Source organism: Leuciscus leuciscus (assembly GCF_965113295.1).
Source record: "Leuciscus leuciscus genome assembly, chromosome: 6".
In the NCBI taxonomy this organism is placed as follows: Eukaryota; Metazoa; Chordata; class Actinopteri; order Cypriniformes; family Leuciscidae; genus Leuciscus; species Leuciscus leuciscus.
The window spans coordinates 4,605,526-4,617,634 of NC_138730.1; the positions used below are offsets into that span (position 1 = coordinate 4,605,526).

The following is a 12,109-nucleotide window of genomic DNA, read 5'->3' on the forward strand; positions in this document are numbered from 1 at the left end:
GCAATGTTAATTTATTGAAAATGTAATTTATTCCACATTTCTCCTAGAATATTTGTACATTAAGATATAAAATATCTCACATTAAACAGTCACAAATTCACTGTTGATGCAAGATGGCCATGAATGTTACAGTGTCTCCATAATTGATTCTGATTGCTCTCTTTTCCACTTGTTTTCTGGGGATCCATCTCATTGATGTTTGTTTTTTGTCGTATTTGTAGACTCCCACAAGAAAAGAGTGGCATGGCTCAGTGAACAGTGGTACAGGATTATGATAAACCCTGCAAAGGACTTTTCCATCCTTCTCCATTTCATCAGTAATCTCACAGCCATTCTCATGCAGCAAGAATGCTTTGTCCCTGGCACTCGCTGTTTCTCGCTCTTTGGGTTTTTTAAGAGGAGATGGCTGCCTTTCCTCTATTCTCTTGGCGATCTGACTCAAAGGGTGTTTTCCACTTCGTACCATCCTCTTCATTGTATACAGGTATGATTCGAATTTGAATGCACTGCAGTTGTCAAGCCCATGAAATTGCAAAGCATCATCAGTGATGTGGAGCATAGAGTGGACATTGTACACAATAAACTCCTGACCATAGAGCTCTCGTCCTCTACAGACAAAGAAATGCAGCAGGTTTCTTGCATACTCTGAATGCCTCTGGACAAGTGTTGGTGACACTAACAAGGACATGGCAACGCTGAAAGTCAGAAAATGTTGATTCATGTCATCACCAAGAATTCCTTTCAGCACCAGCTTGCCTGTGTAAAGCATGAATTGGTGAAATTCTGTAGCCTTCCACCTCTCCACCTCATCAAGACTTCGAGGCATGCGACTGCATATCGATGGAATTTCACTTCTGAGTTGAAGAAGCCTAGTCGTTACCATTTGCTTTTGAGTGTTGGAGAGCCTTACTCCTCTCGCACCACTTGTCCAACTGTGCAGCAACTTTTTCATTACCCCCAGGCATGACTGATGCATATAATCAATGGGGAAGCCTTTGATCATATCATTGGAAAGCTGGACCAGTGGTGTGCTGCCTTTGTGATGCTGGGGCATTTTGTCAACTAACTCACTCTCATTTTAGAAGAACACGTTGTTAACGAATCTAATTGTATATTGTTTTATTGTGGAATAAGTGGAATACATCAAATTGTCTTAACTGCGTCTGCAAGCTTAAAGTGATTCTCAATTAGCGGGTATGGGTGGAATATACGATTTAATATGAATGACGTGCATCAAAATCTTTTGTTTATTTGTTATAATCTTAGCACTTTATTATTTTCTAACCTGTATTATGACTGATATTTGACGAATTGCTTTGTTCATTTTTTTGTAAGTTTTGGACAAAAGTGTCTTCTAAATATGTAGCCTAAAATGTAATAATAATAATAATAATAATTATTATTATAATTATTATTATTATTTGAGTTATAAATGAACTATAAACGAGTTAACTTAGTAATACAGTAATACGTTTGTCATCAAATCATTTATCAGTGCTTTATTATTATAGGCTATAACTTAACCTTTTACAGTTTTGGATAAAATAGGCCTACATTTTTTGCATAATTTTTGCTTAAAAATAAAGCATTCATAAATGATTTTATGATAAACATATTACTGTCTTAAGTGAACTCATTTATAGTTATTAACTCAAATAATACTACAACTACTACTACTACTACTACTAATAATAACAATAATGATTATTATTTTTATTATTATTACATTTTAGGCTACATATTTAGAAGACGCTTTTGTCCAAAACTTACAAAAAAATGAACAAAACAATTCGTCAAATATCAGTCATAATACAGGTTAGAAAATAATAATAAAGTGCTAAGATTATTACAAATAAACAAAAGATTTTGATGCAAGTCATTAAATCATATATTCCACCCATATCCGCTACAACTGAGAATCACTTTAAGCTTGCAGACGTATGTCAATTTGATGTATTCCACTTAATATTCAATAAAACAATATACAGTAAGATTCGTTAACAACGTGTTCTTCTAAAATGAGAGTGAGCCACAAATCCGTGAGTACAGATTAGAAACCCGTGGGAATGGATTGTGAAAGCGTGGGCAGGGTTTATGAATTTGTGGGTACAGATTGCAAAAACTGAAGGCACGGTTTACAAATCTGAGAGCGCGGATTAGAAACTCGTGGGTACGGTTTATTAATCTGTGGGCACGATTTGTTAAACCGAGGGAACAGTTTGAGAATTCGTGAGTACGGTTTATTAACTGAGAGGACGGATTGCAAAACCGTCGCCACGGATAGTTTTTTTTCTCCCACAGGTGACTTCCCGGGCTCCGTACTATACAGTATGAACCCCCCCTAGACCTGTTTCTGTTTCCTCAGCCATGTCAGCTAGCCTCAGACTATGTACATGCTATGGCTGCTCTGCTTGTGTCGGTTAGCAACAGAGTAGCTTACCATGCCAGTGACGTAGCGGAATGCTGAAATCCAACATGGCGGCGCCCGTGTAACTACAACAACATTTTCAACATACCATTTTATCCCTTTTAATAAATTCTGCCATTTTAATAACTGTACCAATGAGAATAAATAAAATACATCTGTTATATCACCTTTACTCAAGTTTTCAGTTCAGTTCATCTTTAAAGGAACAAGCTCACACCAAGCGCAAAACAGCGGTATTTGGAGAAGATATAACATGAGATATAATTCATCTTGTGTAGACCTAACGGGCGATCTTTGGTCTTGTGAATCTATCATTTGTTCCCTTGCCAAACTGAGGGCTAAGTGAAATAATAAGTGAAAACTTTATATTTAACGTTAGGCTATTTAACTTTACCGTTGTTGTAACGTTAGACTAGAGCGCTGACTTTGTATGTTTGACTGAATTGTTTGCTTTATTTCTTATTGTATAGCTTCTTGTACTTTTTACTTATAGGCTACTTTTATAATGGCTATTATTGATAAAACTGAAATTTAACAAAAAGAGACAGGGTTTAGTTTTGTAATTTTTTATTTTATTACAGTGAAGATGATCAGAGTACAAGTGCACATATTGCCTGAACCATATTCATAAGTAAACATTTTTTTAAATTTAAACGAAAAGAGGCAGGGTTGTGTTAAAAAAAATGTTTTGTTATAAATAGGCAAACGTTACATGTAGTGAATATAATCAATACGCGTTGCCTGAACCACATTTGTGTGGCTATAATGTTTAAGATTTCTTTAAATGAAAACGAAAAGAGGCAGTGTGGTGTTTCATAACATATTTCGTTTTATTGTTGCCTAAAATATACATACAGAGATAACCGGAGTAACGTTAGCAGAGCGAGCTGAGTGACGCTCTGAAGAACGCGCTGTTCCATCAGCAGAATAACTGGACTCGCGTCCTCGGGAGTCAATTTCCTGAGCTGGACTTGGCATTGAAGTCCGAACTTTGGCTACTTGCTATTGAGAAATGCCTAATGTCGGCGCTTGGCTTCTTGTGACAAACACTGGAGCAGTTTTTACTTCCAGGCATGGTAAAACAGTGCGGAATTGCAAGAACCTCCTCTACAACCGAGTTAACAACACATGTAAACAATCATGTTTTGCCGCCGGAATCCTGCCAACATGGCGGAGAGGGTGAGGATCCCGCGAGATACCGTGATATCGAGGGGAGGGGCTCTATACCATGACGACAACTCCTCACTCTCAATAGAAAGCGCTATGCGGAAGTAAAGACGCTGGCTGAGATTCTACCAGAAATACGTCAGCAGTGTTTGTGCATAGAGCATATTTGATTAAAAATAAATAAATAAATAAAAATAGAGATCAACTATACTTGACTTAACTTATCTCTAACAAAGTAGAAGCCAAAGGGTTTTCTAGCAAATCAGAATGTTGTGTGTGTGTGTGTGTGTCATGGATGAATAATAAAAAAAGGGTTGAAAAAGGATAATTTTAAAATAACAGTAAAATGTTCTCATAGCAGTTTGTGCGGATTTGTCATTCATTTACTCACTCATAAATTAATTTATCAATACTGATAGGCTATTGTTATTTCTGGACTCTACCAACATGTACAACATAAGTTAACTGACTGTAAGAGCTAGTGCACATCTGTGTTTGTGCTGCACAGTACACACACACACACACACACACACACACACACACACACACACACTGCTTACTGTGCCATTAGGCTTACACCCTGGTTAGCCAGTGCTAACTGTGCAATTGATTTGCCAAATGTTGTCCAAATTATTTTGCAATGTAATCGGGCCATATTGCTGTGGCAATGTGTGGGCCACTTTAGGTTCACATTCAGATTCACAGTGATTATAGTCCCTCATCTTTGCCAAAACTGGCCCAGTTATGTTTTAAGATAACTGGGCCACATTTGCCTCAACATATGTGGGCCATATTTGGTTTACACCCAGATTAGTCATTCGGGCCATAAGAAGGCCATGAGTGCCGCATCATTGCCTGAAGTGGCCCACATCCGTCTGCTATCTGAGGAGCGAGTGAAACACACACAAATGCTGTTAACTGGTAAACATGTTTAGTCGTTCTGTAGAGGAGAAGAGACTTCATCCACAGAACAAAGACAATATACTGTAGATCTGTGCATTAGTAACAGACACACACATAACTAACTTCATATACAATAAACATTTTTTGTCTGCATTCATAATCTAGGTGCTTGATTTTATACACCTGTGGAAAGGGACCGGATGAAACCCATGAATACTTGACAATCACGTTCATGATTAGAAATATTTTAATAACTATGGATGAGTTCAATCCAAACATTATTATATTTGCAGGCCTGATACTGAAGATTTCTGCTGACATCATCTGAGCTTCTTCCTCTGTTCCACCTTTAATTACAACTAAACCATCATTTGGCTGAATAATAAACCAGCATTATTCATTCAATATCACGTTTCTAATACGCATGCTAACACACACGCTGCTTTATTTAATTGTGAAGTCTGAGTCTCTTCCACCTGTATGAAACACATTTACACATTTATTTCTCCTCATAGACAGTAGTGAGACTCTTCTGTGGATCACCTGATGGTTTCTGCTCCTCTCATGACCATTTCATAGATTTAAACCTTGATGTCAACAATCCACTGACGTTTGGCAATCGATCTTCATCGACTCTGTAAAGTGGAACAGAAGAGAAAACAATCAGTGTTCAGTGGAACAAAGTGCAAAATTATATTTCAATTACTGTTTTTTAGTAAAAATAAGTCAAACTGAATTCCTGTAATCAGATTAATTACCGACTTCACATGATCTTGCACAGATATTTGTGTTTTATAATATAATAGATGTAAAACCTGAATGATGTTCATATGTTTGTGTGTGTGTGTCGGTGCGACTCCTATTGAGTCTCTGTAAAGGAGAAACTAATGAGTGTACGGCGTATGGAATAAACCACAGGGAGCAAATACAAATGTTATTTTGAGTTCAAACACAAACCTTTAGTTAAAGCCGTTTGTCCTCTAGTTTAAACATGTTTGTAGACTCTTAGTAAATCACTGAGAGTAAAGTAAGTGTAAAGTAGTGTGACGTGTTGCTTGTCACAGTAAAAACACACTAGAGACAGAGACATTTCTCATGTGAGCTGGACGCTGTGAGCTGAAGCTGGAACTGCACTGATTTTAGCAGGAGTGCAGCGTTTTCCTACAATCTGACCAAGTCTGTTTTCACACTGAAATGATTCACTTCTACTGACACAGTTAATAAAGCAGGTGTTGATGTATAAAGCTGTGACAGTGAGCTTTTGTTCTCTTTACTCCTTTGTGTGAAACATTTCAATAACTTCACATTTTGTTCTCACACAAACCCTTTGTTGCAATAAAGCTTAATGATAATTTCCTTTCACGAATGTTTGAAAGGTTTGTTCACATATCAGAGGTAAATGAAGATCTCTTTAATATCTCAGTGATGTTTCCTCACCTCAGGACACAGTTTGAGTCTCGTATCACGTCTCTGAGCCGCTGCTTTGAGTCTCCTATCTTATTGCCTCTCAGTTCAAGCTCTTTTAAAAACTGCAGTGCTTTTGAGTTAGTCAAAGACTGAGTTAAAGAAGAAACATCTGTAATGCCACAGTCATATAGTCTAGAAAGACACAAACAGAGGAAGAGAGATTATCTTACAAACAAATCATGAATGTGAAGAATTTTAAGGTGAAAATGTTTGCAGAAATATAATGTGAACTCAGACTCATTGTGAGATATTGAGTATAAAGTGTTTTAGTTTAAACTGTTGAAGTGATTTTAAGCATTTTGATTCTTGTATGTGAATGTGACTGACCTCAATCTCTCCAGTTTACAGTGTGAATCCTTCAGTACGGCACATAAGTGCTTCACTCCTGTGTTTCCTAGTTTATTCCTGCTCAAGTCCAGCTCTCTCAGGTGTGATGGGTTTGATTTCAGAGCTGAAGTCAGGATGAGACTCTGTTTCTCTGTAATACTGCAATTCCACAGACTGAAGACAATTAAAGAAAATTAATCAGATTTATGATGATCAACTAACGTGTTTAGCTTTATCCAGCAGACTTTTGCTGACAAATAAACAGGGATATCCAGGTTCAGGTAACACAGAGAAAGACTACACATTGTTCATTTAAATATACTACCAACATTGTAACAATACAAATGTTGTCTTGATCTATTTATGTTAGTTTACACATTAATTTCACATCATTTTTAAAGGGTCATGAAACCCCCTAAAACACATTTTTGAGATGTGAACAGATATGTACAGGCTGCACATCACTGAAAATATTAAAAGCACTCATAAGTATTACCAATAAGTGGAAATTGGTTATTTTTGTGTTTTTCTGAGCAATTTGGTTCTTCCGGGCTGAAAAGTAAAGTGGAAGCGACGTCACGGTATCTGAGGTGGAAGTGTGCTTTCGGAGCGTGTGATTGGCTGAATGTGAGGTAGAAGTGTGCTTTCAGAGCGTGTGATTGGCTGCCGGGGCTGGAGAGAACGATTCTGTACGTCAGCCGGTTCTGAGCGACTCTGTTATATTTTTAAAATGCATCAAGGTGCCTTCAGATCCATTTATTTTTTTCCTCTGCTGTCATATATTAATATTCATGTGTCTGTGTAATGAGTGTGTTGCAGGTCTGTGTTTTATTGGTTGTTGTCTCCCCTTTTCCCGCCCTCTACACTCCCACTTTTCTACAGCTTTACACACACATTTCCTCAGACTTTTCCAGCTCTGAGATGTGAACGACCAGCTAAAACAGGGTTTCATGACACTTTCAGGTTCTTTCGTGTCAATGTCACCTTTGGTTTGCTCACTGGGACAAATGTGGTTCATTGTGTTCAGGAGTTTCTTGTGTGCTTAAAGGACAATTCCGGTATTTAACACTTTGAGTCTATTTTGTAGTTTATTTTGGATGAACAAGAGTGGTGGACAAAGAAATTTTGACAATGGGTCCTGTCTCGACTTTTTGACTATTTTAGAATTGCCCATGACCGCTTTAGAATGGGAGTCTATGGCCATGCACAAACATGCCCTTAAAACAACCCTTAACGTTCGTTTTCAAAACTGTTCAACTCACCGAGTAGTTAGTGGTGTTCGTTGATGATTAAAAACAAATATATCGCCGCAATGTATGATTTCAATCCGTTTATTTTTCTATAGTGGAACTATTTTTTCAGATACCTCACAACTGCGTATAAACTTCCGCTCTTCCGAAACTTCCGTTGCTCTGCTCACGCTAGCCTTCTGAAAGACAGAGAACCGAGCGAAAAGACCTAAAAGACTACAACCAAATGTAAACAGCCCCCTTTCCGTCTCCGGTAGCGCAGTAATATCAACGAGCAATGAGTCCTCCAACGGAAATCAATGGGATTTTACAAAATGCCAAATAAAACACGACAGAAACTGTATTTCGCTACGCTACTTGTTTTGGAACATCAACGAACACCACTAACCACTCGGTGAGTTGAACAGTTTTGAAAACGAACGTTAAGGGTTGTTTTAAGGGCATGTTTGTGCATGGTGAAGACTCAAATTTCATCATTTAATGTTTTTAGTTTTATTATTACTTTTTTACCTTTTATTAATATTCATAATCAGTAGTATTATGTATCTCTTTTATACTCTTTATATACATTCATAATTATTTGTACTCATTGTATTTTGTGAATATGTGGGAGAGACTTTGGGAGACTTTGGACTTGAGTGTGCTGCTGGACTGAAATGTATATGCAGTTTTTCATCAAGCATAGTATAAGGGGAATACATTCCAACGTTAATGGAAACCATATGTTCTTCTGCTGAATGTATGTGTTCCTATAGTGATGTAGTTTTTTCCTTGGTCAGGGATATAAAAACCAAGCCCTGTTTGTCCGAAAATCAGGAAGAGATGGAAATGTAGGAAAGATGACTGAGAAGCTGAATTAGACCTTCGCTTGGTCCATTGTCTCTTCCTCCTATGTTTTATAACCCAAATAAATAAGATATCTCTTGGCAAAATCACTGGTGTCTGTTTCCATGAAATTAAACAACAGGGGAAAGCAAGATTTTTAAATCAACACATGGCCATAGACTCCCATTCTAAAGCGGTCATGGGCAATTCTAAAATAGTCAAAAAGTCGAGACAGGACCCATTGTCAAAATTTCTTTGTCCACCACTCTTGTTCATCCAAAACAAACTACAAAATAGACTCAAAGTGTTAAATACCGGAATTGTCCTTTAATACACTGTAAACCACAATGTTGTCATTAATAAAGAAATGTGTGTTATAGCTCGAATTCCAGCGCGACGCTTCACGACACGCTTCAGTTAACGCTCATAAAGTGTGAGATATGATGTAAGCAGCGAAACTAAACAGCTGTTTTACAATAGAAGTTTTAAACAACCCACAGAAATAATCAGTTTGCAAAGACTGTATCAATCAAAGCTCAGCTTTGGGAAGGGAAGATATACAGGTGAAGATAAGGAGACTGAGAGTAGAAGAAAGAGAGAATGTGATGGAGATGAGAGAGGAAGAGCAGGTATTGCACACTGTGCCCAGGGTGAGATTATCATTATTACAATGGATTCATATTTAACACAGATATATGTTCTTCACTATTACAGCGGAAACTATAAGCTCAATTTAACAGCACAAGCACCTATTAGTATTATTGTATACATATATATTTGTATACCTCGAATGTGTTTGCATATTTCACCAGTATCAGCACTGGGACTTTTCACTGTATTACTCCACTTGTCTGTGTTTGTGAAACTTGCATCATTAAGCCAGAAGGGGGCGACACGTGACTGTCTTTATGAGTGAGCAATTGAACCATTAATTGAACTGATTAGTCCAAAAACATTGATTAATTCAGGAAAGAAACACGTTGCTGAAACTGATCTTTGATGCTCATACATATTGCTCATATGCCTCTGGACACTGCATTGGCGTTTGATTGAAATGTAACATCTATGCAAAATAATCATTGAATCATTTCTCATTCCTGTTTGGAATAAGTGATTGTTTTTTGTCAACAATAAGCATAACATTTCTGCATTTCAATTCTGTAGTGTGGATCATTCATTGCAACATTTACCCTGATTCTCATGTTTAAGAATCTGTTTTCTGCTTAACAAATAATTTATGCTACTGTCCACTGACATGCTTTTAAAGCTATTGATATCCAATTTTTTTGTCCTTCAAACACCTTAAATTGCACATGTGTAGATCAGGAAAATCTAAATTTCCCCTGAACCCCCCTAGCAACATCAATTGTGGGACCTCAGTTTTTATAAAACCCTGCGTACGGCCCTGCCTTCATGTTAGCATTGTCTTCTGTCTGGCTTTGTTCCCTGTAACTGCTGTTGGTGACCTTCATGTTTCTCAGTCAAGTCTTTGTTTTTTTAGTTTTGTTCACGTTTATTTGAATAAAGCTGCACTTGCGTTCAGTAGTGATGGGAGAAACAAAGCTTTTCAAAACTTCAAATCAATTAAACCAATTTCTTTGCAAAATACTTCACTGTTTTGAAGCGTTAGTCTAAGCGTGTAGTTTCGAAACTCAGGCCAAAAACTGCATAAAAACACCTCAAACCCATTACAAATGTTTTATTGAAAGTAAAATCTATCAAATGCAATGAACTAATTATCTAATATGATTAAATATCAAGTGTTTGTATAAAATGTGCTCTTTTATCAATTTTCAGTGCTTGTTTTGTTTATTTTATGGATCGGAGGCCAATAAGAAACTATTAAAGGGTTAGTTCACCCAAAAATGAAAATTCTGTCAGTAATTACTCACCCTCATGTTATACACTAGATGTCGCCTTAAAGACATTCGTTCCAATGAACTGCCGTAGACAAGGCAACATCTAGTGTGTATATATCTATGCACCAGTCTGCGTACACGTCAGATCAGATCACTTGGACATGGCTGTGTATAAGTGGTAAAAACGATATAAATACTGTTCGTTTTCTCACACAAACCGCTCGTTTCGTGTCTTAGGCCATCAATGTGTACTTACGATGGGGAATTGTTTAATTTGGACTCTGTGCATGCTCTTTGAGACAAGTGACCATAGACCTGCATTATATGACTGACAGACAAGAACGGTTTGACCTAAAAATATCAAAATTGAAACTACTGCGGAAAAAAAGACACCTACATCTTGGATGCACTTGAGGTAAGCTAAAACATACCAAAAATTTATTTCAAAGTGAACTATCCCTTTAAAGAGATCGTTAATATAGTCCAAGTGACTACAGTGGCTCAATCTTAAGTATATCAAGCGACGAGAATACTTTTTGTGCGCAAAAACAAACAAAAATAACGACTTTATTCCACTATTCATTTCCTTCTCTCTGGGCCTCTAGTTGGTTCACGTAGTGTTTTTGCGCTGCGCGTCACACACATGACCAGCGTCGGCCAATAGTGAGCATACGTGGTGACGTGTAACACAGACGCGCTGTGCAAAAACACTACGAGGCCCAGAGAGAAGGAAATGAATAGTGGAATAAAGTCGTTATTTTTGTTTGTTTTTGCGCACAAAAAGTATTCTCGTCGCTTGATATACTTAGGATTGAGCCACTGTAGTCACTTGGACTATATTAACGATCTCTTTAATAACTTTTCTGGGCCAGCAAGTTTGGGCCACCTAGCAGCCTATGGAGAAGTGATCAGCTCTCAGATTTCATCAAAAATATCTTAATTTGTGTTCCGAAGATGAACGAAGGTCTTACGCGGTTGGAACAACATGAGGGTGAGTAATTACTGACAGAATTTTCATTTTTGGGTGAACTAACCCTTTAACTACTATTATTCATTTTAATTATACTAGTGTCTAATTAAAACCTCTACAAATGTATAAATAATCCCACAGACACTTGTTCAGTCTCAGTAAATCTGCATGATTCATGGGTTCACAGAGATCATCGCCCCCAGTGGTGAACCATTGACATTTCCAAATGTTTCCAAACCATTATGATGTAACTAGGCCTCGTTTACTGAAATCATGTGACTTTGGTAGTTTGAAACACACTCTGAACCACTGATTCGAAACAAAAGATTCGTAAAGGTTTCGTAGCTTCATGAAGTGTGTTTCGAAAGCGCCCATCACTAGCGTTCAGTGGATCTTATTACAGGCAGATACTGATCACAGACTTTTAAAATGCACTTGTTCAATTTTTACAAGTTACAGTATATGCTGCACCAAAATTAGACATTTTACATTTCGGGAAATACAAACATTGAATTGAAAGCAGTTATGAACATTTCTGAAAGTAATATTAAAAATAAATGAGCAATACTCACATCAGTGTGTTGAGTTGACAGTGTTTATCCTGCAGTAGAGCAGCAATCTGATTCACTCGTGTGTCTCCTAGTTCATGTCCACTCAGATTCAGCTCTTTCTGGAGTAACGGGTTTTTACCCACAACTCTATTCACATACTGACAGGCTTCCTCTGCAGCAGGACTCAAAACCCTGCAGAAGAGGCAATTCAGTTCTCAACTAAATGTCTGTTGCATTACAAAAACGATTGATACGATATAATAAAAAAAATTCTTTGAACATTTAAATACACAAATAAATATACATTTAAAAGAAACTAGAGCGACACTCAGTCCTAAAGCAAACTCATAAGAGCAGAAACG

At 37.2% G+C, this 12,109-nt stretch overlaps 1 protein-coding gene across 1 annotated transcript in view; it reads right to left on the reverse strand.

The window, feature by feature from the left end:
- Positions 1 to 12,109, reverse strand: part of LOC309501907 (uncharacterized protein) — a 427,051-nt gene that overhangs the window by 389,562 nt on the left and 25,380 nt on the right. The window contains exon 9 of the mRNA XM_082174163.1: positions 11,769 to 11,939. Within this exon, the coding sequence (XP_082030289.1) occupies positions 11,769 to 11,939 (171 nt within the window). The remainder of the gene's footprint in view (positions 1 to 11,768; positions 11,940 to 12,109) is intronic.